Consider the following 25,214-nt stretch of genomic DNA (forward strand, 5'->3'; position numbering starts at 1 on the left):
ACACACACACACACACACCCATATAATGAGTGTAAGTGTGAATATATATACATGTATACATACACCATATATTCATATGTATTTATCCATATGTTTACATAGACATGAATATTATAAAGACATAGATTTCCTAGCTCTGTCTGTTGATAGGACCAGAAGCAGTGACACTCCAGTAGAAAAAGCACAATTAATACCTAGATCTTGTTTTCTAAATACCATTTCCCATTCAGATGAACCAGGGCTTCTTAGAGAATGGCTGATTTTAGAAACTGGGGTAGGAAACATACAATATGAATGAACATCTTGTGATTCCAGAAAGTAAGGAAGCATTCAAAAAGAACAACAACAACAACAACAAAAACTCAAAATGTTAGGAGTTTGTCAAAGAGACACATGAGTCAACTAAAAGAACTCCCAATGGCCAAAGCTAGAAAAAGTTGAACAATGAAAGAAATACAGTAGCACTGGTTTATAACCCAGACTATAACATAAATATCCATGAGTCTATAATCTTACAAATAAATGATTGAATAAATAAACAGAGAAAAATAGATGAGCTATTGAGCCCCCAAGGTGAAACATAACTTCCTACTCCTGAAATATGGACTATGAACAGTAACTTCTTTCAAGGAAGGACAACATGGAAAGGGAAATAAAGAGTAATTTTACAGTGAGAAATCTGACAAACATTACATCAGGCAGGCCATCAAGGTTAAAATCAACAAGTTATGTACATTTGATAATGATATGGTGAAAAGGCACTTTATCTCTGTGGTCTTCCTCCCAAGCCTAATCATAAGAGAAACATCAGACAAATCTTAATTTGAGGGACATTCTACTGAGTATCTGACCAGTTCTCCTCAAAACTGTCAAGGTCATCAAAAACAAAGAAACTATGAGAAACTGTCAAGAGAAGCCTAAGGATACATAACTAATAATTGTAATGTGGTATCCTGAGTGGAATCCTGGAAAAGACTTTAGGTAAAAGAAATCTGAATGAAGTATGGAATTTATTTAATAAGAATGTACCAACATTATAACAAATGTACCATATTATGGTTAGATGTTCGTATCTGGGAAAATAGGATGTGCTGCTTATGGGGAAAGATGGGCAAGAGGGAAATTTGGGGAAGTAATGCTATGTTCTAAAACTGGATATGGTGATGGTTGTACAATTCCATACATTAATCAAAAGCAAATATTTGTACACATCATGGGTAACTTTTATGGTAAATAATATCTCAATAAGTCTGTTTAAAAATGAATTGTTTGGTATATGTTCAAAATGAGTATAACCATAAAAAAATTCTTAAAACACTTTAAGTGTTGTTGTTCTAATTACCATATCAGGACCACACACAGATCCATCTTCTACAAATGTATCATCTCTTTCTTCAAGACTGTCAATTGTTGTCCATGGATTTTTATTTGCCTTGTTTTGGTTCCGATATGTAGATACACACATTTCTTCCCGTACATGTGTGTAAATCACAGATAAATTTGCACGTGACACTAATTCTTTGTGTGGCCAAGCACAAACTAATTTTCCACATAGAAGATGACTAGAAGCATAAGGCAGAAAAAATATTCTCTTTTTACTGAAATAACATAGATTGCTGATATACCTAAGTTTTTTTTTTTTTTAATTTTTTTTTTCAACGTTTATTTATTTTTGGGACAGAGAGAGACAGAGCATGAACGGGGGAGGGGCAGAGAGAGAGGGAGACACAGAATCGGAAACAGGCTCCAGGCTCTGAGCCATCAGCCCAGAGCCTGACACGGGGCTCGAACTTGGGGACCGCGAGATCGTGACCTGGCTGAAGTCGGACGCTTAACCGACTGCGCCACCCAGGCGCCCCTATACCTAAGTTTTTTTTAAAAGTGTCTTACTAATTTAACTCCAGGTCTCAATAATTTTCTCTCAGCAAATTTTTTGAGCACAGTGACTTATGTATGATGTGACTCTTTTTGTTTTGTGAGGCGAAGTGGCAAGGGAAAAATTAATGATATTTGCAACCTGACAGCCCTGATCTGTCTGATATTAGCTTATGAAATTTGAGCAAATTATCACTGGTTTTCAATTCTCTCATTAGTAAAACAGGATAAATAATTCTCACTATAAATATCGTTGTTATAACATTATAGGCACTGAGCACATGTTATTTGTAGGCAATGGGTAATACTGTTCAGCTCAGATCATGAAACAAAGAAATGTGTGATAAACTGCCATATAATAAGATATAAGATATATTATCATATACATTCTAGGATCTCGGCAATATATAACCAACATCCCAAACACAATTATAATTTTCTAAATACATACGCATAACTACAATGGTCTCGGCCACAGTTTCCATATCTATCTCCTCTTGAGTTTACTTCATCATAACAAGCAAATGGAGCACCTCTAGAAGCTGAAAGAAAAAAAATTTAAGTAAATTACAAAACATAATTCCAACAATCATTATATAAATAATAAACTCACTTTGGAAATTATAATGTGATACCTAAGGAGGCTTATAATTGCCTAGCATTAAAAAGTTGCTGGAGTAGATCTGATGAGAAGAGAGCTTCTCATTTTAAATCTATAGACTTTGTTCTACACCAAACAGAAAATAACCAGCAAAATTATTCAAATGCTGTTACATTATTAGGAATATAAGTAGCTATAGCTCTCTCTTTGTCCTCTAAATTGTTTACTTTCTGTCTTAGTTTCCTATCCAGTGTGAAAACATAGTTTGTTCTTAGTCCAAATGAAACAAGAGAGAAAGAGTATCTATAATGCAATGCTGATAAGAAACCCAAAGAGCATTTGACTTAACTCTTCTTCTTCCACACTTAAGCCCTCATCTCTGTTTCCTAGTATGCTAACAATCACTAAAAAAAAGAATTTTGAAGGGCTCCAGTCCCAAGTGGCAAACTTACGAAGACCCTGAATTCTCCTCCTTCCATGGACACACCAAATCTACATCTATTTATAGAGAAATTCCTCCTGAAGAACTGAGTACTGAGTGAATGGCTTCTACACAATGAAAGACAGAAAGACCATAAAGAGAATTACAAGAGAGGTGGAGACATGGTAGCAAAGGAAACTTCCACCCTTGATGCTCCAGTAGGGAGGGATAGGACTGAGGGACCATGAGCAGATTCATCTGCCCTGAAATCACAGGGGGAAAAGATGCAATTTAAAAGAGCAACTAAAATATAAAAGATGCAGTTCTAGAACTCCGCCAAATACTAGGAGAGCTGCTGGAACTCTCTATGGGTCAGAGGGGCTGGCAAGCACCACAGTTAACATATCCCCTCCACCTTGATAGCATAGGCAAAAGCAGGATCCTGATACCACAGCTGACAGTTTTCTCAGTGAGATCTGGGTCCTTGGCCCATACCAGCCCTGGACCCTATTGGCACAGATAAAAAGCTGTGGTTTAAAGGAGCAGCTAGAATATAAAAGAACTAGCCTTAGAATCTTGCCTCATGGCAGGGAAGTTACTAAAACTCCTTTGGGTTGGAGGGGCTGGCAAGCACCACGATTTGCATCCTCTTTCTACCTTGATAGCATGGACAGGAAAGGGGCCTGGGTGCCCTAGCTGGTCTACTACCTCAGTGAGTCCCAGGCTCCTAGTCCATGACATCCCCAGTAATCCCACCAAGGTGGCCAAAGCCACACCAGGGCACCCCTGGTCCATGCTCACTACAGCTCCAACCATCTTGCCCAACTGACATAGGTGCAAAGCACCCGGGGAACACACCAGGCCCATACCACCTTGACTATAGATGGATTTATGGGGGCACTCCCAGCTCAGAATGCCCTGGGACCTCCCAGCTCACACCTGCTTTAGCTCCAGCCACCCCACAAAGTGCCCTGGGAACCTCCAGCCCATGCCCTGCCTTGCTTTAGATACCCTGTGCATGGAGTGCCCTGGGACAACATGACCTTCACCCACTTCAGTTTCAGTTCTGCACTCTGTGCAAAGAGCTCTGGGACTCTCCCCTCTCCCTCCCACTGCCAGTTTGCACCCACTTCAGCTTGCAAGAACAAAGATCAAGGTTAGTTGAAGGAAGGAAAGAATAAAGATCAGAGTAGAAATAAATAAAAAATTTAACAACAAAAAAAAAAAACACAGAAGAGATCAATGAAATCAAAAGCTTGCTGGTTCTTTGAAAAGATAAACAAAATTGATAAATCTTTAGCCAGACTCATCAGGAAAAAAAGAGAGAGGACTCAAATAAATAAAATCAGAATGAAAGAGCATAAATAACAATTGACACCACAGAAATACAAAGAATTATAAGAGACTACTATGAAAAATTATATGCCAACAAATTGGATAATCCAGAAAAAAAATAGATAAATTCTTAGAAACATACAATCTTGCAAAAGTGAACCAAGAAAAAATAGAAAATTTAGGGGCATCTCAGTTAGTTGAGCAACTCTTAATTTTGGCTTGGGTTGTGATTCCAGGGTCATGGGATCAAGCCCCATGTTGTGTTCTGCACTGAGCATGGAGCCTGCTTGAGATTCTCTCTCTCTCTCTCTCTCTCTCTCTCTCTCAATCTCTCTCTTTCTCTTTCTCTCCCTCCCTCCCTCCCTCTGCCCCTCTCCCCTGCTCATGTAAACTCTCTTTCTTTAAAAAAACAATTTAACAAAACAAGAAATAGAAAATCTGAACACACCAATAACTAGTAATGAAATTAAATTAGAACTCAAAAAACTACCAAAAAATAAAAGTCAAGGTCAAGAATTCTACTAAACATTTAAAGTATAATTAATACCTATTCTTCTCAAACTTCCAAAACATAAAAGAAGAGGAAAGTTTCAAATATACTCTATGCAGCCAGCATCACCTTAAGACCAAAACCACATAAACATACTACAAAACAAAAACTGCAAGTCAATATCTCTGAGTAACATACATACAAAATTCTCAATAAATATCAGTAAATCACATTCAACAATATATGAAAAGGATCATCCACCACAATCAAGTGGGATTTATTCTGGGGATGCAGTGATGGTTCAATAATGTGGATACACCACATTAACAAAATGAGGGATAAAATCATATGATCATTCGTCATATGCAGAAAAAGTATTTGACAAAATTCAATAACCTTTTATGATAAATCTCAACAAAGTGGGTTTAGAGGGAACATACCTCAACATAATAAAAGTCACATATGAAAAACTAACATCAGACCCAATGGTGAAAAACAGCACTTTTCCTCTAAGATCAGGAAAAATACAAGAATGTCCACTCTCAACACTTTTTCTCAACAGTTACTATTTGCAGAGGACATGATACTATATATAGAAAAGCCTAAAGACTCCACAAAAAAACTATTAGAAGTAATAATTCAGTAAATGTGCAGAATTCATTAAACTTGCATGATATAAAATTAATATGCAAAATTTTCTTGTGCCTGTGTACACTAACAATGAAGTAGAATAAAGAGAAATTAATAAAACAACTCCATTTACAATTGCACCAAAAAATAATAAAATACCTGGGAATAAACTTAACCAAGGTGAAAGACCTGTACTCTGAAAACTAAAGCACTGACAAAAGAAGTTGCAGATGACACAAACTAATGCAAGATTCCATGGTCATGGATTGGAAGAATCAATATTATTAAATTTTTCATACTACCCAAAACATACACATTCAATGAAATCCCTGTCAAAAATTCAACAGCATTTTTCACATAAATAGAACAAATAATATTAAAATTTTTATGGAAGCACAAAAGACCTCAAACAGCCAAAGCAATGTTGAGAAAGAAGAACAAAACTGGAAGTATCACAATCCCAGGTTTCAAAATATGGTGCAAAGCTGTAGTAATCAAAACAGTATGGTACTGGAACAAAAAGAGACACATAGATCAACAGAACATAATCCAGAGACCAGAAATAAACCCATACTTACATTGTTAATTGATCTATGACAAAGGAGGCAAGAATATACACTGGGGAAAAGGCAGACTCTTCAATAAATAGTGCTGGAAAACTGGACAGCTACATGAAAAAGAATAAAAATTGGCCTACTTTCTCACACCATTCACAAAAATAAACTCAAAATGGATTAAAGACCTAAAGTAAGGCACAAAACCATAAAACTCCCAGAAGAAAACACAGGCAGTAATTTCTTTGACACCAGTCATAGCAGCATTTTTCTAAATATGTCTCCTCAGGCAAGGGAAAGAAAAGCAAAAATAAACTATTAAGACTACATCAAATTAAAAATCTTTTGCACATCAAAGAGAACCATCAACAAATAAAAAAGGCAATCTACTAAATAGGAGAATATATTTGCAAATGATATACCCAATAAAGGGTTAAGATCCAAATTATGTAAAAAAAAAAGCTCCAAATTATGTAAAGAACTTACACAACTCAACACCAAAAATAAGCAAACAATCCAATTTAAAAAGTGGGCAGAGGACCTAAATAGACATTTTCCAAAGAAGACATGCAGATGTCCAACAGACACCTGAAAAGATACTCATCACTAATTATCATAAAAATTCAAAGAAAAAACAAAATGAGACACCACCTTATACCTTTCAGAATGACTAGAATCAAAAAGACAATTAAAGACAAGGATGAACAGGGAGGGGGCAAAACAGAAGAGACTCATAAATATGGAGAACAAACAGGGTTGCTGGAGGGGTTGTGGGAGGGGGGGATGGGCTAAATGGGTAAGGGGCACTAAGGAATCTACTCCTGAAATCATTGTTGCACTATATGCTAACTAATTTGGATGTAAATTTTAAAAGTAAAAAAAATAAAAATAAAGACAAGGATGTAAAGGAAAAAGAACCCTTGTGCGCCTTTGGTAGGAATGTAAATTGGTATATCCACTATTGAAAATAGTATGGAGGTGCCTTGAAAAATTAAAAATAGAAATATCATATGATTCAGTAATTCCACTCTTGTGTATATACCCAAAAAAACAAACAGACAAAAAAAAACCATAATTCAAAAAGATACATGCATCCCTATGTTTATTACAACATTATTTACAGTAGCCAAAATATGGAACAACCTAAGCATCCATCAATAGATGAATGATTAAAGAAGATGTAATAGTCTTTATATATATATATATATATATATATATATATATATACACACACACACACACAATGGAACACTACTCAGCCATAAAAATAATGACATACTGACATCTGTGACAAAATTTATGGACCAAACGGTATTATGCTAAGTAAAATAAGTCAGAAAGAGAAAAACAAAAACCATATGATTTCACTTATATGTGAAATCTAAGAAACAAAACATGTACAAAAAGCAAAAACAAAAAGCAGAAACAGACCCATAAATGCAAAGAATAAATTAATGGTTGCCAGTAAGGAGTATGGGAGATGGGCAAATGGGTGAAGGGTAATGGGAGATACAGGCTTCCAGTTATGGAATTAATAAGTCATGGGGATAAAAAGTAAAACACAGGGAATATAGTCAATGGTGTTGTAATAGTGTTGTATGGTGACAGATGGTAGCTACACTTATGGTGAGCACAGCATAATGTATAGAGTTGTTGAATCACTACATTGTACACCTGAAACTACTGTAACATTATGTGTCAACTATACTTCAATTTAAAAAAAAGAATAATTTTTTGGCTCAGTCAGTTGAGTTTCTGACTCTTGATTTTTGTTCAGGTCATGATCTCAGGGTCATGGGATTGAGCCCCACGTCTGGCTTTATGCTGAGCACAGAAACTGCTTAAGATCCTCTCTCTCTCCTTCTGCCCCTCTCCCCCACTGACACTCTCTCAAAATAAAAAATAAAATCTTAAAAAAAATAATTACTGAATTTTAAAATCAGGAAGGACGCCAATGTGCACCTACTTCACCCTGTCATATGTTTAGTTATGTCTAATTTTTAAATCACAAAAAATTCAAATGTAATAATAGCTGCCCCATCACTTTGACTTGGTTATTTAGAGGTGTGTTGTGTTGATCATGTTAGTCACATGTAATAAGAACTGAGATCTTTTGTTGTCACCACTATTAATTGGCAAAGGAGCTCTCCTTAGCAACTTTATAGTTCTCATAGTTGAAGAACATGCTCAATAAACTTCATTCTCTCTCCTGACACAACCTATACACATAAAGGATGCTACAAAACACAATCTACAAATAGATTTGTGAGCGGAATCTACCATAAAAGCAATTCTCTTTTGAAAAGGCCTACTCTTGAACCCACCCAATAAGTAATTAGCATCTGTTTGCTTTGTCCCAAATTACTGATTTGATTTGATTTGGTTTGATTAAATCTAGTTCAAACTTCTCAAATCCTCCAAATTCTACCCAAGGACCAGGATTAGAATGGTGCAAAATTTAAATTTAAGGAGGTAGAGTAACAAAAACTCAGTACACAAATAACATCTTTATTTCCCCCATTATTTATTTTTGAGAGAGAGACGGGGGTGGGGGGGAGAGAGGAGGGACAGAGAGAGAAGGAGGCACAGAATCTGAAGCAGGCTCCAGGCTTCGAGCTGTCAGCACAGAGCCCAACGTGGGGCTCAAACCCACGAACTGTGAGATCATGACCTGAGGCAAAGTCTTACTCTTGGTTTTGGCTCAGGTCATGATCTCGCAGTTTGTGGGTTCAAGCCCCACATCGGGCTCTGTGCTGACAACATGGAACCTACCTGGTATTCTCTCTTTCTCCCTCTCTCTCTCTCTGCCCCATACTCTGTCTCTCTCTCAAAAATCAAAATAAAAATTAACTAAAAATTTGAAAGCAACCCAAGTGTTCATCAATGGATGCATGGAAAAATAAAAATGTGCTATATACACACAAACAATGAAATTTTATTCAGCATTAAAAAGGATAGAAATTTTGCAATATTCTACAACATGGGTGAATCTTGAGGACATTACGCTAAGTGAAATAATCAGCCAGTCACAAAAAGACAAATACTATATGATTCTACTGATATGGTACCTAGCATAGTCAAAATCAAAGATACAGAAAGTAGAATGGTGGTTGCCAGGGACTGAAGGAGAAAGAATGGAAAGTTATTGTTTAATAGGTATTGAGTTTCAGTTTTACAAGATGAAAAGTTATGAATGGCTCAATATGGCATACTTTACGTTATGTGTATTTTAACACAATAAAAAATTTGTGGAAAGACAAAAGAACCCATTTCATTTGATGTGTAGACATTGTCTTATATATTATTTAAAATAATTCAGCTAAAACATTTTTAAAGCTTCATTGCATTATTTTCTTACTAATACTAATTACTAATTAGTATTTTACTCTTAACATCATCTTTTAGGTGTTTACATCTAAATTTTAATTTCTTAGAGCTTGGGAACAATTTTCCCATCTTCTGTTCTTCCTAAAATAGACCTGATATATAATAAATATATGTGGATTTTTTGTTAAAAGGGAAACACAAAAAGAAGGATGTCTTATGCCACCATAATGCTGGCATTACTACCTCTAGCATTTTGTGTGAGGCAGGTCTAGTGGTCATGAATTCATTTGGCTTTTGTTTGGAAAGATTTTATATCCCCTTAATTTTTGAAAGTCAGTTTTGCCTGATATAATATTCTTTGTTGGTAGCTTTTTCTTTCAGTGCTTTGAATATATCTTCCCACTACCTTCTAGACTGTAAGATTTCTGATGAAAACTTTCCTCATAGTCCTATGGGGGTTCCTTTAGATGTAAAAACTTACTTTTTTTTTCTACTTAAAAAATCCTCTCTTTGTCTTTGAATTTTGGCAATTATATTATAATGTATTTTATGGATTTCTTTGGGTTTATCTTATTTGAGGTTATTTGGTCTTTCTCAATCTGGATATCCCATTTCCTTCTTCCAGCTTCGGAAGTTTTTAACCATTATTTCTTAGAATATGCTTGCTTTCTTTCTTTTTTAAAGTTTATTTATTTATTTTTAGGAAGAGTGAGAGAGAGAGAGGGAAAGAGAGAGAGCAAGCATGAGTGGGGGAGAGAGAATACCAAGCAGGCTCCACACTGTCAGTTCAGAATCCAATGTGGGGCTTGATCCCACAAACCAAATGTGAGCCAAAACCAAGAGTCAGATGTTCAACACACTGAGCTACCCAGGTGCCCCAAATGTGCTTTCTGATCCTTTTCTTCTCTGTTCTTTTTTCTGGAACTCTCATAATGCATATAGTCCCACTAATGGTGCTCCATAAGTCCTTTAAGTCACTGTTTCTCATTCCTTTATCTTATTTGCTCTTCTTAATCATTTCCAGTGACTTCTCCTTGAGTTCATTGGTCATTTTGTTTGCTTGATCTAGTCTGCTGTTGAATACCTCTAACGCATTTTTGAGTTGTTAGTATATTATAAGCATCATGATTTCTGTTTGGTACTTGGGGATCTGGACTAATGGATCAAGTCTTTGCCTCCCAAATAGAAAGCTGGGAACTAGGATTATTTATCTACTCACTTGGTGGTGAGCAGGAGGAGTACCATTGATGTCTAATAGCTCAAGCTGCCACCCCTGTTGCCCCTGGACATCTAGACAGTTCAGACCCATCAGAGCTCCCAGAACTGGCAGGACAGATTCCAGATGTTTGGGCATCCCCCTTGAAAATGTTTGCATGTTGGATATCTAAGCAAATCCTTCTCTGCTGGGTGAAGCTGAGAGCTAGATGTTTTCTCCCTGTTTGTAAGGCACTGCACTGTGGTAAGAATCTCTAACGAGAGGGTGTCTTGAATCTCCCTACTGGCTTTGGTAAGCTCTGCTTTGTTCTAGTAAAAACCTTGTTTCATTTAAGCCTAAACTAAACCCCATCACCACAAATTCTATATAATATTCTGACAAGTTGCATTTCCACTTGAGGTTTCTTCCTTTGCAAACAAGAATTCCATATAAATTCTGGATTTTTTTTTTTCATTTTTCAGAATCAAGAAAATTTTATTTCCTTTAACACTAATACATACTAGGCAAGATGTCACTCATTAAAAATCACATTTACTTTTGTTCTATAAAATTGAATAACAAAGCTTATAATAATCAGAATTTAGGAACTAAGGAGAAAGTTATGGTCATTACCTCCTCCAATCAATTCTTTACACTGTTTGGTAAATATGCGACATCGTCCTTTGTAACAGAAGGAATCGCCTGAATCACAACTTTGTCCATTACGTGCATAAGTGTCAGGCATACAGTGTGGGGAAACTCCATTGCAATATTCAGTGAAATCACATTCGTCATATGATTTCCTACACTGTATACCAATTGATTTTAGCTAGAAGGGAAAAGGAACATAAGAAAAGATTATGCATCAATGATACTCAAGTTCTACTTCCCTTCAAGTTTTAAATTTTCACTCATTTACTTTTTCCTAAGTTGCTAAGAGCAATGAGAAAATTAAGTCTTCTCATTAACTACTTAAGAATTGCACAGAAATTTAAAAAACTAAATTTACTGTGGATAAAGGAGTGGATAATGCTCGTGAGAGAAGTGAGAAATTCAAAGATAAGAAGACTACCATAATTTTTTTTAATAAAAAAAAAAGAAAGACAAAAAGCACAGCTAAGGAATTAACATAAAAATTACTTTCAAAAAAGTTACTTCCAACCCATTATGGCTATGCTCACATGGACAGCCTCTGGTTTCTCCATATGCTGTTCCTTAAAGCAGAAATCAACCATTTACAAAACAATAAATATACATGATAAAGATTTAGAAAACAGTTTCTAGATGTTTTTAAAGGTAATTTAAGGACACACAGGAAATGTTTATTTCACATATCATATTGTAAACAACTGTAAAAAAATAATGTCCTCAATTACATATCTCTGATCTCTTTAGCACTTATGCTTTAGCTAATAGCTTCCAGGATTCATTTCCTGTATACCTGTCTTCACCAACAAATACCCAAATATCATCACTGCAAACCCTTTCCTCAACCTAAGCCCCAGTTCCTCATCGCTATCATCACTATCCTATGCAAACCAAGTCAAATTTGTTCTAGCTTTCAAAGGTCCTAGAGGCTCAACCTCTGTAACATTCACCACCCCCCAAAATAGGTTTTCTGTATACTTTTTTCCATGTTGGCAAGTATTTGCAATATATAGCAATTCTGACACAAATTCTTCAAGTGATGGGTGGGAAGACAAAACACAATACTTGTGTCACCCAAGCTTATGGAGTTAACAATCAAATAAAAAACAATGATCAAAATTGTTTCTAAAGGAAAATACATATAAGTATAATGAAAAAGTATTAATATTACTTTCTTTAAAATATGCTTCCTGTTATAAATATGTATAAATGGAAATATTACATTTATTCTAATTTCCTCTATTGTTATGACTGTCTCTTATAGCAGTTTAAGGGCCACAGAAAATATGAGGGGTAAGTACAGAGACTTCCCATATAACCCTTGATCAGCACATACAAAGCCTCCCCTCTAATCAACATCTCCAACTGGAGTGGTACATTTGTTACAATTGAACTTATGTGACACATCATAATCACTCAAAGTCCATAGTTTACATGAAAGTTCTTTCTTGTTGTTATATATTTTATGGGCTTAAACATATGTATAATGACATGTATCTATTGTTATGGTATCTTACAAAGTATTTCCACTGCCCTAAAAATCCTTCATGCTCTGCCCATTCATCTCCCCTTCAGTCCCTGACAATCACTGATCTTTTTATGGTCCTTTTTATAGTCTGACCTTTTCCAGAATGTCATATATTTGGAATCATAGAGTCTGTAACTTTTTCAGATTGGCTTCTTTCACCCAACTTCTTTTTCAATACTACTTATAAATGTGCAGTTCCTCAAATGTTTTATCATCCTACTTGCTCCTTTATTAAGAGGTGTTAATAGGGGCGCCTGGGTGGCGCAGTCGGTTAAGCGTCCGACTTCAGCCAGGTCACGATCTCGCGGTCCGTGAGTTCGAGCCCCGCGTCGGGCTCTGGGCTGATGGCTCAGAGCCTGGAGCCTGTTTCCGATTCTGTGTCTCCCTCTCTCTCTGCCCCTCGCCCGTTCATGCTCTGTCTCTCTCTGTCCCAAAAATAAATAAACGTTGAAAAAAAAATTAAAAAAAAAAAAGAGGTGTTAATTTTTCTTTACTTGGCTCCCTAATTCCAAAATGGCCCTAAAACTTAAAAATGGCTGACTCCTTGTTTCTGAAGTGCTTTCTCTTAAAATCTTTTTTGTTTTTTTATTTTGTTTTTAATTTATTTTTATTTTTTGCCAAGACTTTCAGTCTGTACATGTAATGTGTCATTCATTGTCAGGGCTATGACCCTTTACACAACTAATAAGGAATGGGTGGATTAATTTATTGCCTCTGACCATCACACCAGCCTTGACTGCATAGTAAAGAGAGTATTATGTATATCAGAAAATTCATAGCTTGGGCTATGTACCTTTTGATAATTAGGCCCAACGACTATTCCAGTCTCAATAGCACTTGCTCACATATCCCTGTTGATACAACTGGTTTAAGTTATTCCCTTTTGACGCAGCAATGTCAGGAAACTGAGTAATCTTCTATACTTCTTGTGTTTGATAGGTTAGTCAATTTTTTTAAAGTTACCCTTAATATGAATAATTATGACTAAATTATATCAAATAATGGAAAAGGAGAGTAACATCAGCAAATGTTAGAATAGGAGATTCCTGGCTGCACATCCACACAGAAATGCCTGTTTTAACAACTACCTTGAATGACAATCTGGCTGAAAGGTTCTAGTCCCCAGGTGAAGCAAAAAATCTGAGAGTAGATTCATTGGAAGATGGTAAGAACAGTTTGATTTTACCCACATTATCTGTTCCTCAAGGTGGCACAGCTCAATGCCAAGAGAGACTCTTGGCTTGTGATTTCTCTGACAGAGGAAAATAAAAGTGATGAGAAGCTGGTTTCCCCAGCCCTGCAAAACACTGTCCAAGAGACTTACTTTTGTCTCACCCAACTCAGACCACTTAGGGAATTGGCATACTTAAATAGTCTTGGGATACCAAGGAGTAGGGAAAAGAGATGGGGGTTCACATCAACTAGCACATAGATTACAACAACCAGCCACATATCTAATTAACTGTCTTACAGACTTCAGCAAGAACCTCACCCATGAGCCAACAGGATGCATTATCTGAGGACACCCACAACAAGCCAACTAACACCCCCAGTACTCCACACTCACAACCTGTCGCCAGAACGACAAACTCTCCAGCAGATGGCACACATGAGGCTCCAACAAGTGGGCACAATACTGCAGACAACACATGGATGTCAGCACCTGGCTGGACTTTGCTGAATTGCACAACCTTGAACACTTCAAGGCACTGTTTTATGGAAATTTTCTGAGGGGCTCTCCATAGCCATACTGACTTTCTGGGATTGAGAGAAGGTGTACAACCCTAAACTCTGGCCCTCTGGAGGTGTGAAACAACCCGGGAAGAGGAGTGGAACAAGCACACCCATAAAAAAGGTCTGAGAGACTCCCAAAACTCTAGTTGGTCTGACTACTGACTGGTTTCTTTCTCTCTCAAAGCCAGCTAGTAAACACTAGAAGAGATGTGAAACATTTCAATTGTGAAGGCAGCAGTTCAAGACTTCAAGAAACATCAAGAATCAAGGAAACGTGATGCCAACAACAGAGGTCTTGTGGAAGACAAATGAAAGAAATGGAAATGTACAAAGTGTCTGACAAAAAATTAAAAATAATCATCATAAGCTCAGACAAGAGAGCACAGATAGACATAAACAAAATCAGGAAAACAATACATGAATGAAATGAGAAGTTTCACAAAGAAAAGAGAATTTTTTTTAAAAAGAACCAAACAGAAGAAATTCTAGATCTGAAGAATACAATGACTGAACTGAAAAATTCTATTAAAAAGCTTTAAAGGCACAGCTGATCAAGCAGAAGAAACAGTTAACTCAAGGGCAATCATTTAAAATTATCCAGTCAGAAGAACAAAAAAGAAAAAATATTAAAGAGAGCCTATGGCTTGGGGCAGTTAATATGGTGTAGTAAGGGGATCCTGGGTTTGTCTTGTCCCTTGAACATAGCTAGATGGACATCAAGCCATTTTGAATACCTAGGGAATTGATCTGAGGACTAACAGAACAACCTGTATAATTTGAGGGAGAGAACACAACAGGTACATGGTGCAAAGAGGTGAACTGGGGGAGAGAATAGCCACAGTGCCGGTGCCACAGAGGGGAGACAGCCGTTTTCCCAGAGAGGAGAAAGATGGGAGGTAGGAGGAGAAGTGCATCAGATTTGCATAAGAAAGCACTCCCCCCTGAAAGCAGCAAGAGAGAAAGAGTGAAAACATCCATAGGGGACTGCATAAGAAAACTGTTCCCCAAAACCACTGACAGAGGAAAAAGGACAGTTTCAATACCACCAGTATTTTCTACGAAGAGTGGAGCACAGAGTCTGAAGTTTCAGAGGTCAGCCCCTGGTGGTGTTCCCAGGAGGAAGCAGGGTGGAGCCCCTGGAGTGTGCAGAGCCATCTGAGGATAACCTGGGTTGCTCAAGGAGAAGCAGTTCCCCTGCTTGGAGTATGCTTGGTAGAGATGATACAGCCTCTCTGTGGGCAAAAGACAGGGCTGGCACCATCAAGCTGCCACCTTCACCCATTCACCCGTAAAGGAACACAGACACTGGCTGAAGGCAGCATACCCTGGTGCCAGTTGTGTGTTGTGACTTCCCATTAACTCTGAGCCCCTGCCACTGAGCAGTGGCATGACTATTTCCTGAGACATGCTGGCCACAGTGTGGTGACACCCTCCCCCAGAAGATCACTGCGTCCAAATCCCAAGGGTCTCTGAAGTATTTTGAAACACAACCATACCTGATACAAAATTCTGGAAAGAGATGCTGCCTGGTAGGCAGACATCTGGGACACAGGGGAAGGCAGGGTGCTGACAGAAGTGGGGGATATAAGAGCGGTGACTGATATGCAATCCTGTGTCTGTGAGGGCATGAATTTCCTACTCTGGAGACTAGACAGTAGTGTGAAGCCATTTTCACCTTTAGTCCACCAATACTGTCGGACACCAGGAAGCTAAAAAGCATGACCAAATGGAGAATGGAGCTGTTACACCAAGAGCCCACACACTCCGGCCCTCGAGGCACATCTCCACTAGAGCAATTAGGATTCAGAATCAGAACAGCAAGCTCCTCCCTCAGAAGACCAGCGTGAATCCCTCCCACGAACTTAATCTACTGCCCACAGACTGCTGCAAGGTTTTAGCTCTAGGGGAAACTGGATCTAGCTTCATTTGGGATTTTTTGTTTGCAATTTGTTTATTCATTTTTCATTATTGTTTTCGGTTTTTGCTGTTGCTGTTGTCATTTTTCTTTTGTGTCTTGGATGCAGAAAGAGCAAAATTTTTTATTTTATTTTTTATTTTTAAAATTTTTAGTTTTTGCTCTTTTCTCTGTTTTCTATCAAGCTTATGTTAACAGGAAGACCAAAACACACCTAGGATCTAGCTTCCTTTATTTGATTTTTGCACAATTTTTGTTTTTATTTCATTCTATTATTGTTGTTGTTGTTGTTGTTGTTGTTGTTGTTGTTGTTTCTTCCTCCAAAATGACAAGATGGAGGAATTCAACTCAAAAGAAAGAAAAGAAGAAATGATAGCCGGGGTCTTAGTAAATGTAGTTATAAGTAAGATATCTGAACTAGAATTTAAAAGAACAATGATAAGGATACTAGGCAGCTTTGCAAAAGCATAGAATACATCAGATAATCCCTTTCTGCAGAGCTAAAAGAGCTAAAATCTAGTCAGGCTGAAATTAAAAATGCTATTACCAATATGCAAACCCAAATGGAGGCCATAAAAATGAGGATGGGTAAGGCAGAGGAGTGAATTAGTGATATAGAAGATAAAATTATGGAAAATAATGAAGCTGGAAAGAAGAGGGAAACAAAGATCAGGGACACAAAAGCAGAATTAGGGAACTCAATTACTTACTAAAACATAATGACCTTTGTATAGTAGGAGTGCCAGAAGATAAAGAGAGAAAAAAGGGGCAGAAGGTTTATGTAAGCCATTTATCACAGAAAACTTCCCTAATCTGGGGAAGAACACAGACTTCAAATCTGTGTTCCAAGAAGCACCAAGAACTCCCATTAAATTCAACAAAGGCCAGCCATCACCAAAACATATCATAGTCAAACTCACAAAATACAAAGACAAGGAAAGAATCTTGAAAAAACTTAAAAGTCCCTAAACTATAAGGGATCAGGTTGGGATCAGGTTCACAGCAGATCTTTCCACAGAAACTTGGCAGCCAGAAAGGAGTGGTAAGATATATTCAATGTGCTAAATGTAAACAATATGCAGCCAAAAATACTCTATCCAGCAAGGCTGCCATTCAATATAGAAGGTAGAAAAGAGTTTCCCAAACAAAAACTAAAGGACTTCATGACCACTAAACCAGCCCTACAAAGAAATTTTAAGGGGGAACCTTTGAGTCAGAAAAAAAAAAAAAAAAAAAGACCAAAAGCAACAAAGGCTAGAAAGGACCAAAGGACATTACCAGAAATATCAATTCTACAGGTAACACATTGGCACCAAATTCATCTCTTTCAATAATTACTCAGAGTATATGGGGCGCCTGGGTGGTGCAGTCGGTTGAGCGTCCGACTTCAGCCAGGTCGCGATCTCGCGGTCCGTGAGTTCGAGCCCCGCGTCGGGCTCTGGGCTGATGGCTCAGAGCCTGGAGCCTGTTTCCGATTCTGTGTCTCCCTCTCTCTCTGCCCCTCCCCCGTTCATGCTCTGTCTCTCTCTGTCCCAAAAATAAATAAAACGTTGAAAAAAAATTTTTTTTTAATAATAATTACTCAGAGTATAAATGGACTAAAGGCTCCAATCAAAAGATATGTTATCAGAATGGATGAAAAATAAAAACCCTCAGGAAAGTAGGGATAGAAGGATCATATATCAAGATCATAAAAACCATATATGAAAGACCCAACACTAATATCACCCTCAATGGGGAAAAACTGAGAGCTTTCCACCTAAGGTCAGGAACAAGACAGGGATGTCTACTCTCACCACTGTTATTCAACATAGTATTGGAAGTCTTAGCTTCAGCAATCAGACAACACAAAGAAATAAAAGGCATCAAATCAGCCAGGGGTAGGTCAAACTTTCACTCTTCGCAGATGACATGATACTCTACATGGAAAACCCAAAAGATTCCTCAAAAGCACAGAAATCGGTTGAAGTGACAGAAAGAGAAATCAAGGAATTGATCCCACTTACAGTAGCACCAAAAATGATAAAATACCTAGGAATAAATCTAACCAAAGAGGTGAAAAATCTATACACTGAAAACTATAGAAAGCTTATGAAAGAAATTGAGGAAGACACAAAAAGATGGAAAAAGATTCCATGCTCCTGGATAGGAAGAACAAATATTGTTAAAATGTCGATACTACCCAAAACAATCTACATATTGAATGCAATCCCTATCAAAGTAACACCAGCATTCTTCACAGCTAGAACAAATAATCCTAAAATTTGTATGGAACCCAAAAAGACCCCAAATAGCCACAGTGATCTTGAAAAAGAAAGCCAAAGCAGGAGGTATCACAATCCCAGACTCCAAGCTATACTACAAAGCTATAATCATCAAGAGAGTATGGTACTGGCACAAGAACAGACACTCAGATCAATGGAACAGAATAGAGAACCCAGAAATGGACTCACACACGTATGGCCAACAAATCTTTGACAGGGCAGGAAAGAATATCCAATGGCATAAAGACAGTCTCTTCAGCACGTGGTGCTGGGAAAACTGGACAGCGACATGCAGATGAATGAACCTGGACCACTTTCTTACACCATACACAAAAATAAACTCAAAATGGATGAAAGACCTCAATGTAAGACAGGAAGCCATCAAAATCCTCGAGGAGAAAGCAGGCAAAAACCTCTTTGACCTCAGCCGCAGCAACTTCTTACTCAACACATCTCTGGAAACAAGGGAAACAAAAGCAAAAATGAACTATTGGGACCTCATCAAAATAAAAAGCTTCTGCACAGTGAAGGAAACAATCAGCAAAACTAAAAGGCAACTGACAGAATGGGAGAAGATATTTGCAAATGACATATCAGATACAGGGTTAGTATCCAAAATGTACAAAGAACTTATCCAACTCAACACCAAAAAAACAAATAATCCAGTGAAGAAATGGGCAAAAGACATGGGCATGGACACTTCTCAAAAAAAGACATCCATATGGCCAAAACGACACATGAAAAAAATGCTCAACATCACTCATCATCAGCGAAATACAGATCAAAACTACAATGAGATACCACCTCACACCTGTCAGAATGGCTAAAATGAACAACTCAGGAAACAACAGATGTTAGCGAGGATGCGGAGAAAGAAGATCTTTTGCACTGATGCAAACTGGTGCAGCCACTCTGGATAACAGTATGGAGGTTCCTCAAAAAATTAAAAATAAAAACTACCCTACGAGCCAGCAACTGCACTACTAGGTATTTATCCAAGGGATACAGGCATGATGTTTCCAAAGGGCACATGCACCCCAATGTTTATAGCAGCACTACTGATAATAGCCAAAGTATGGAAAGAGCCCAAATGTCCATTGGTGGATGAATGGATAAAGAAGATGTGGTATATATATACAATGGAGTATTAGTAATCAAAAAGAATGAAATCTTGCCAGTTGCAACTATGTGGATGAAACTAGAGGATATTATGCTAAACAAAATTAGTCAGTCAGAGAAAGACAAATATCATATGACTTCACTCATATGAGGACTGTAACAGACAAAACAGATGAACATAAGGGAAGGGAAGCAAAAATAATATAAAAACAGGGAGGGGGACAAAACATAAGAGACTCTTAAAAATGGAGAACAAACAGAGGGTTACTCAAGGGGTTGTGGGGGCGATGGGCTAAACGGGTAAGGAGCATTAAGGAATTTGCTCCTGAAATCATTGTTGCACTATATGCTAACTAACTTGGATGTAAATTTAAAGAATAAATAAAATGATTAAAAATAAAGAAAAAACAAACAAACATCTATTGGACATTCACTATGTGTCATAGTGGTGTTACACTGGGTGTTATCACTCCCAGAGAGATTCTCCATGCCCCAAAGAGATCTTAAAACCCAAAGTAATAAATCCATTGTGAAATTTTAAGCATTCTAGTATCTGGTAGGGCATGTATTTGGGGGCAGGGAACCACACAAGTAGTCACAATAGTATTTTGAACTTTGGAAAATCCCACAAGCCTTATTCAATTTCAACTTCCTTCTACTTTCTTCCAGAACAAGTTTTCCGGATAAGGCAAAGTATCCCATTTACACTTATCCAAATCTGTATATGGAAGGAGGGGTTAAGGAAGTGGTGGGGAGTGGGGGCTTTCATTTAAAAGCTTACCATAGCCATTATATAAAACAATGGAATTTGTCACTTTCAGAAATAGAAACATAGCCTCAGTGAATCTCTGTGGTCTCATATTATTTTGTGTTTTATGACTGTCATTATTCCCTGTGTATAAGAAGAGTTATAGCAGTTATATTATATCCGTTTGGACTTCAACTTTCTTTGACTAAGATTAAAAACTTCTGAGATGCCTGAGTAGCTCAGTCACTTAAGTGACTGACTCTTGATTTCAGCTCAGGTCATGATCTCACAGTTCATGAGATCAAGTCCCGAGTTGGGCTCTGGGCTGACAATGTGGAGCCTGCTTGGGATTCTCACTCTCCCTTTATCTCTGCTCCTCCCCCACTTGCGTGCATGCATTCTCTCTCTCTCTCTCTCTCTCAAAATAAACATTTAATAAATAAAATAAATAAATGTAAAAGCTTCATGATTATGTTAATAAACATGGTTTTCTAACAAAAAAAATGTTTATGTCTCTAATTAGGAGCACCCAAATATAGAAAAAAATTAATAAAAAACACAAAGACACTCATTGATAATAATACTAAGGGATTTTCAGGATCCCTTAAAATATTAAGGGATTTTCACACCCCATTTACAGCAATGGACAGATCACCTAAGCAGAAAATCAACAAGGAAACAATGGCTTTGAATAACACAGTGGACCAGATGAACTTAACAGATGCATTCAGAATATTTCATCCTAAAGCAGTAGAATACACATTCTTTTCAAATGTACATGGGACATTCACCAGAAGGGATCACATACTGGATCACAAATCAGCTCTCAATAAGTACAAAAAGATCGAGATCATACCATGCATATTTTCAGACCATAAAGCTATGAAACTTGAAGTCAACCACAAGGAAAAAAAAAAAGCCCTCAAACATGGAAGTTAAAAAACATCCTACTGAAGTATGAATGGGTTAACCAGGAAATTTAAGAAGAAATTAAAAATACATGGAAGCAAATACAAATGAAAACACAACAGTTTGGGATGCAGCAAAAGCAGTCCTAATAGGAAAGTAAATTGCAATTCAAGCCTATCTCAAGAAGCAAGAAATATACAATCTAAATATACAATCTAAACTTACACCTAAAGGAGCTAGGAAAGGAACAGCAAATAAAGCCTAAAGCCAATAGAAGAGAAATAATAAAGAATAGAGAAATAAATAATATAGAAAAAAACATAAGAAACCAGTAGAACAGATCAACAAAACTAAAAGCTGGTTTTTTGCAAGAATTAACAAAATTGGTAAACCCCTAACTAGACTAATCAAAAAGAAAGGAGAAAGGGCTCAAATAGATAAAAATCACTAATGAAAGAAGGGACCAACACCACAGAAATAGAAGGGACCAACACCACAAGAGAATACTATGAAAAATTATATGCCAACAAACTGGGCAATCTGGAAGAAATGGATAAATTCCTGGAAACATACAAACTACCAAAACTGCAACAGAAAGAAATAGGAAACTTGAAAAGACCCATAACCAGCAAAGAAATTGAATCATCTATCAAAAATCTCCCAACAAACAAGAATCCTGGGCCTGATGACTTCACAAGCCATCTATTCTTCTCAAACTGTCAGCAAAGTCACAGGATATAAAATCAACTTGCAGAAATCTTTTGCATTTCTATACACCAAAAATGAAGCAGCAGAAAAAAAAAACTGCTGGATAAGAAAACTATACAAGGCAAAAATTTCCTTCAGAAATTAAGGAGGGTTAAAGACATTCCCAGATAAATAAAAGCTAAGTGAGTGCATCACCTCTAGACCTGTCTTATAAGAAATCCTATAGGGAGTTCACCAAATTGAAATGAAAGGACAATAACTCATGAAAACATAAAAGTATAAAATGCACCGGTAAGTGTAAATATATAATCAAATTCATAATTCCCTAATACTGTAATGGTGGCAAAATACTTTTATCTCCAGTAAAAAGTTAAAAGATAATAAAGATAATAGTATTATAAAGTAAATATTATTACATAATTTGTTAAAGGATGCACAATATAAAAAGATGCAAATTGTAACATTAATAGCACAAAATGTGGGGGAATTAAATGAGAATTTAAAATGTAGAGCTTTAGTATATGATTGAAGGTAGGTTATTATCAGCTTAAAATAGATTATTACAGGTGATGAGTATTAATACCAGGTGTTGTATGGAAGTGTCAATCACTGTATTGTACACCTGAAACTAACATTACACTGTATGTTAACTACTAGAAGTGCAAACAAAAAGTTAAAAAAATAAAAATAAAACTACTTTACAATCCAATAATCGCATGACTAGGTATTTACCCAAAGAATACAAAAATACTAGTTTAAAGGGATACACGCACCCTGATGTTTATTGAAGCATTATTTACGATAGCCAAGATATGGAATCAGCCTAAGTGTCCATCAAGTGATGAATGAATAAAGAAGTGGTATATATACATATATACAACAGAATATTATTCAGCCATAAAAAAGAATGAAATCTTGCCACTTGCAACAACAAGCTCAGCAAAATAAGTTAGACAGAGAAAGACAAATACCATATGTTTTCATTCTTATGTAGAATTTAAGAAACAAAACAAACAAGGAAAGGAGAAAATATAAGAGATAGTCAAAGCAAGAAACAGTCTTTTAATTATAGAAAACATACTGATGGTTATCAGAGAGGAAGTAGGTGGGGTTATGGGTTAAATAGGTGATGAAAATTAAGAAGTGCCCTTTTTGTGATGAGCCCAGGGTGATGTATGGAACTGTTGAATTACTACATTGTATACCTAAAACTATTATCACACACTGTATGTTAACTAACTGGAATTAAAATAAAAACTTAAAAAATAGACTATTATATCTATTATATCTATAAAATTTTTTATGTAAGCCTTATAACAATCACAAAGAAGAAACCTACAGTGGATACACAAAATATAAAGATAAACAAATTAAGGAATGGCACTACAAAAAATAAATCACAAAAGAAGAGAGTAAGAAAGGAATAAAGGAAAAAAAGAACTAAAACAAACAAACCAGGAAATGATTAACAAAATGGCAATAGAAAGTCCTTTTAACTATCAATAATTACTTTAAATGTAAACGGATTTTTTCCAATCAAATTTCTATTGTAGAACCCAACAATAAGCTGGCTATAGGAAACTCAAATTACCTTTATGGACATGCAAGGGCTGAAAGTATAGGGAAGAAAAAACTATTCTATGCAAATGGTAACCAAAAGTATAGCAGGGTTTGCTATACTTATGTAATATAAAACAGACTTTCAATTAAAACAATCACAAAAAAAAGGTCAAGAAAATATAACACTTGTAACTACACATGCATGAAATATTGGAATGCCTAAAAACTTAAGTAAATATTGACAGACCAAAGGGATAAACAGACAGCAATTCAATAATAGTAGAGGACTTCAATACCCTACTATTGACATTGGACAGAGCAATCAGAATGAAAATTAGTAAGAAAATAGCAGGCCTGAATAAAACTATAAACCAAATGGACCTTAAGGACATATATAGAACATTATGTCCAATAAGAACAAAATATTCTCAAGCACATGTGGAACATTCTCCAGGACAAAACATATGTTGGTCCACAAAGCAAGTTTTATGAAATTTAAGGAAACTGAAATAATATCTAATATCTTTTCCAAGCACAATGTTATGAAACTTCAGAGAAAAAAACTGAAAAATCCACAAAATGTACAATTCAACATCATACCTGAACTAATGGACCACAGAAGTAGGAAAAAAGGAAATCATAAAAAGTATCTTAAAATAAACAAAAACAGGGGCGCCTGGGTGGCGCAGTCGGTTAGGCGTCCGACTTCAGCCAGGTCACGATCTCGCGGTCCGTGAGTTCGAGCCCCGCGTCGGGCTCTGGGCTGATGGCTCAGAGCCTGGAGCCTGTTTCCGATTCTGTGTCTCCCTCTCTCTCTGCCCCTCCCCCGTTCATGCTCTGTCTCTCTCTGTCCCAAAAATAAATAAACGTTGGAAAAAAAAATTTTTTTTTAAATAAACAAAAACAAATACAAAAAACAACATACCAAAACATATGCGATATAGCAAAAGCAATTCTAAGAGGTAAGTTTACAGCAATAAATGCCTATATTAAAAAAAATCTCAAATAACCTAACTTTACCCCTAAAGGAATTAAAAAAGGAAAACAATCTAAGACCCAAGTTAGTAGAAGAAAGGAAATAAGAAAGATCAGAGCAGAAATAAATGAAATAGAGACCAGAGAGACAATAGGAAAATAATAAATTAAACCAAGAGATGGATTTTGAAAAGATAAACAAAATGGCAAAACTTTAGCTAGACTACTCAATAAAATAAAATTATGAAAGAAAAGAAGAGACACTGAAATTGATACCATAGAAATACAAAGTATCATTAGAGACTTCCATAACAATTATCCACCAACAAATTACATAACACTACAAGAAATGGATAAATTCCTAGAAACAGGCAATCTATCAAAACTGAATCAAGAAGAAATGGAAAACTTGAACAAAGTAATCACAACTAAAGATATTCAGTCTGTTATCAAACTTCCTAACAAATAAAAGAACAGGACTAGATGGTTTCACAGGTGAATTCTATGAAATATTTAAAGAATTAATGTTAATTTCTCTCAACTCCCCCAAAAATTAAAAAGGAAAGAACTCTCCCAAACTCATTTTACAAGGCCAGCTTTACTCTGATCCAAAGACAGACAAAGACACTAGAAGAAGAAGAAGAAGAAGAAGAAGAAGAAGAAGAAGAAGAAGAAGAA

General features: G+C 36.4%; 1 protein-coding gene across 1 annotated transcript in view; it reads right to left on the reverse strand.

The window, feature by feature from the left end:
* Positions 1-1,068: 1,068 nt before the first annotated feature.
* Positions 1,069-25,214, reverse strand: part of LOC121016197 (disintegrin and metalloproteinase domain-containing protein 5-like) — an 83,554-nt gene continuing 59,408 nt past the window's right edge. The window contains exons 12-14 of the mRNA XM_040453629.1: positions 11,062-11,257; positions 2,327-2,417; positions 1,069-1,562 (exon numbers count right to left, since the gene is read on the reverse strand). Of these exons, the coding sequence (XP_040309563.1) occupies positions 1,310-1,562; positions 2,327-2,417; positions 11,062-11,257 (540 nt within the window). The 3' untranslated portion in view covers positions 1,069-1,309. The remainder of the gene's footprint in view (positions 1,563-2,326; positions 2,418-11,061; positions 11,258-25,214) is intronic.

Source organism: Herpailurus yagouaroundi, unplaced genomic scaffold (assembly GCF_014898765.1).
Source record: "Herpailurus yagouaroundi ecotype Mexico unplaced genomic scaffold, PumYag 28, whole genome shotgun sequence".
Taxonomy (NCBI): Eukaryota; Metazoa; Chordata; class Mammalia; order Carnivora; family Felidae; genus Herpailurus; species Herpailurus yagouaroundi.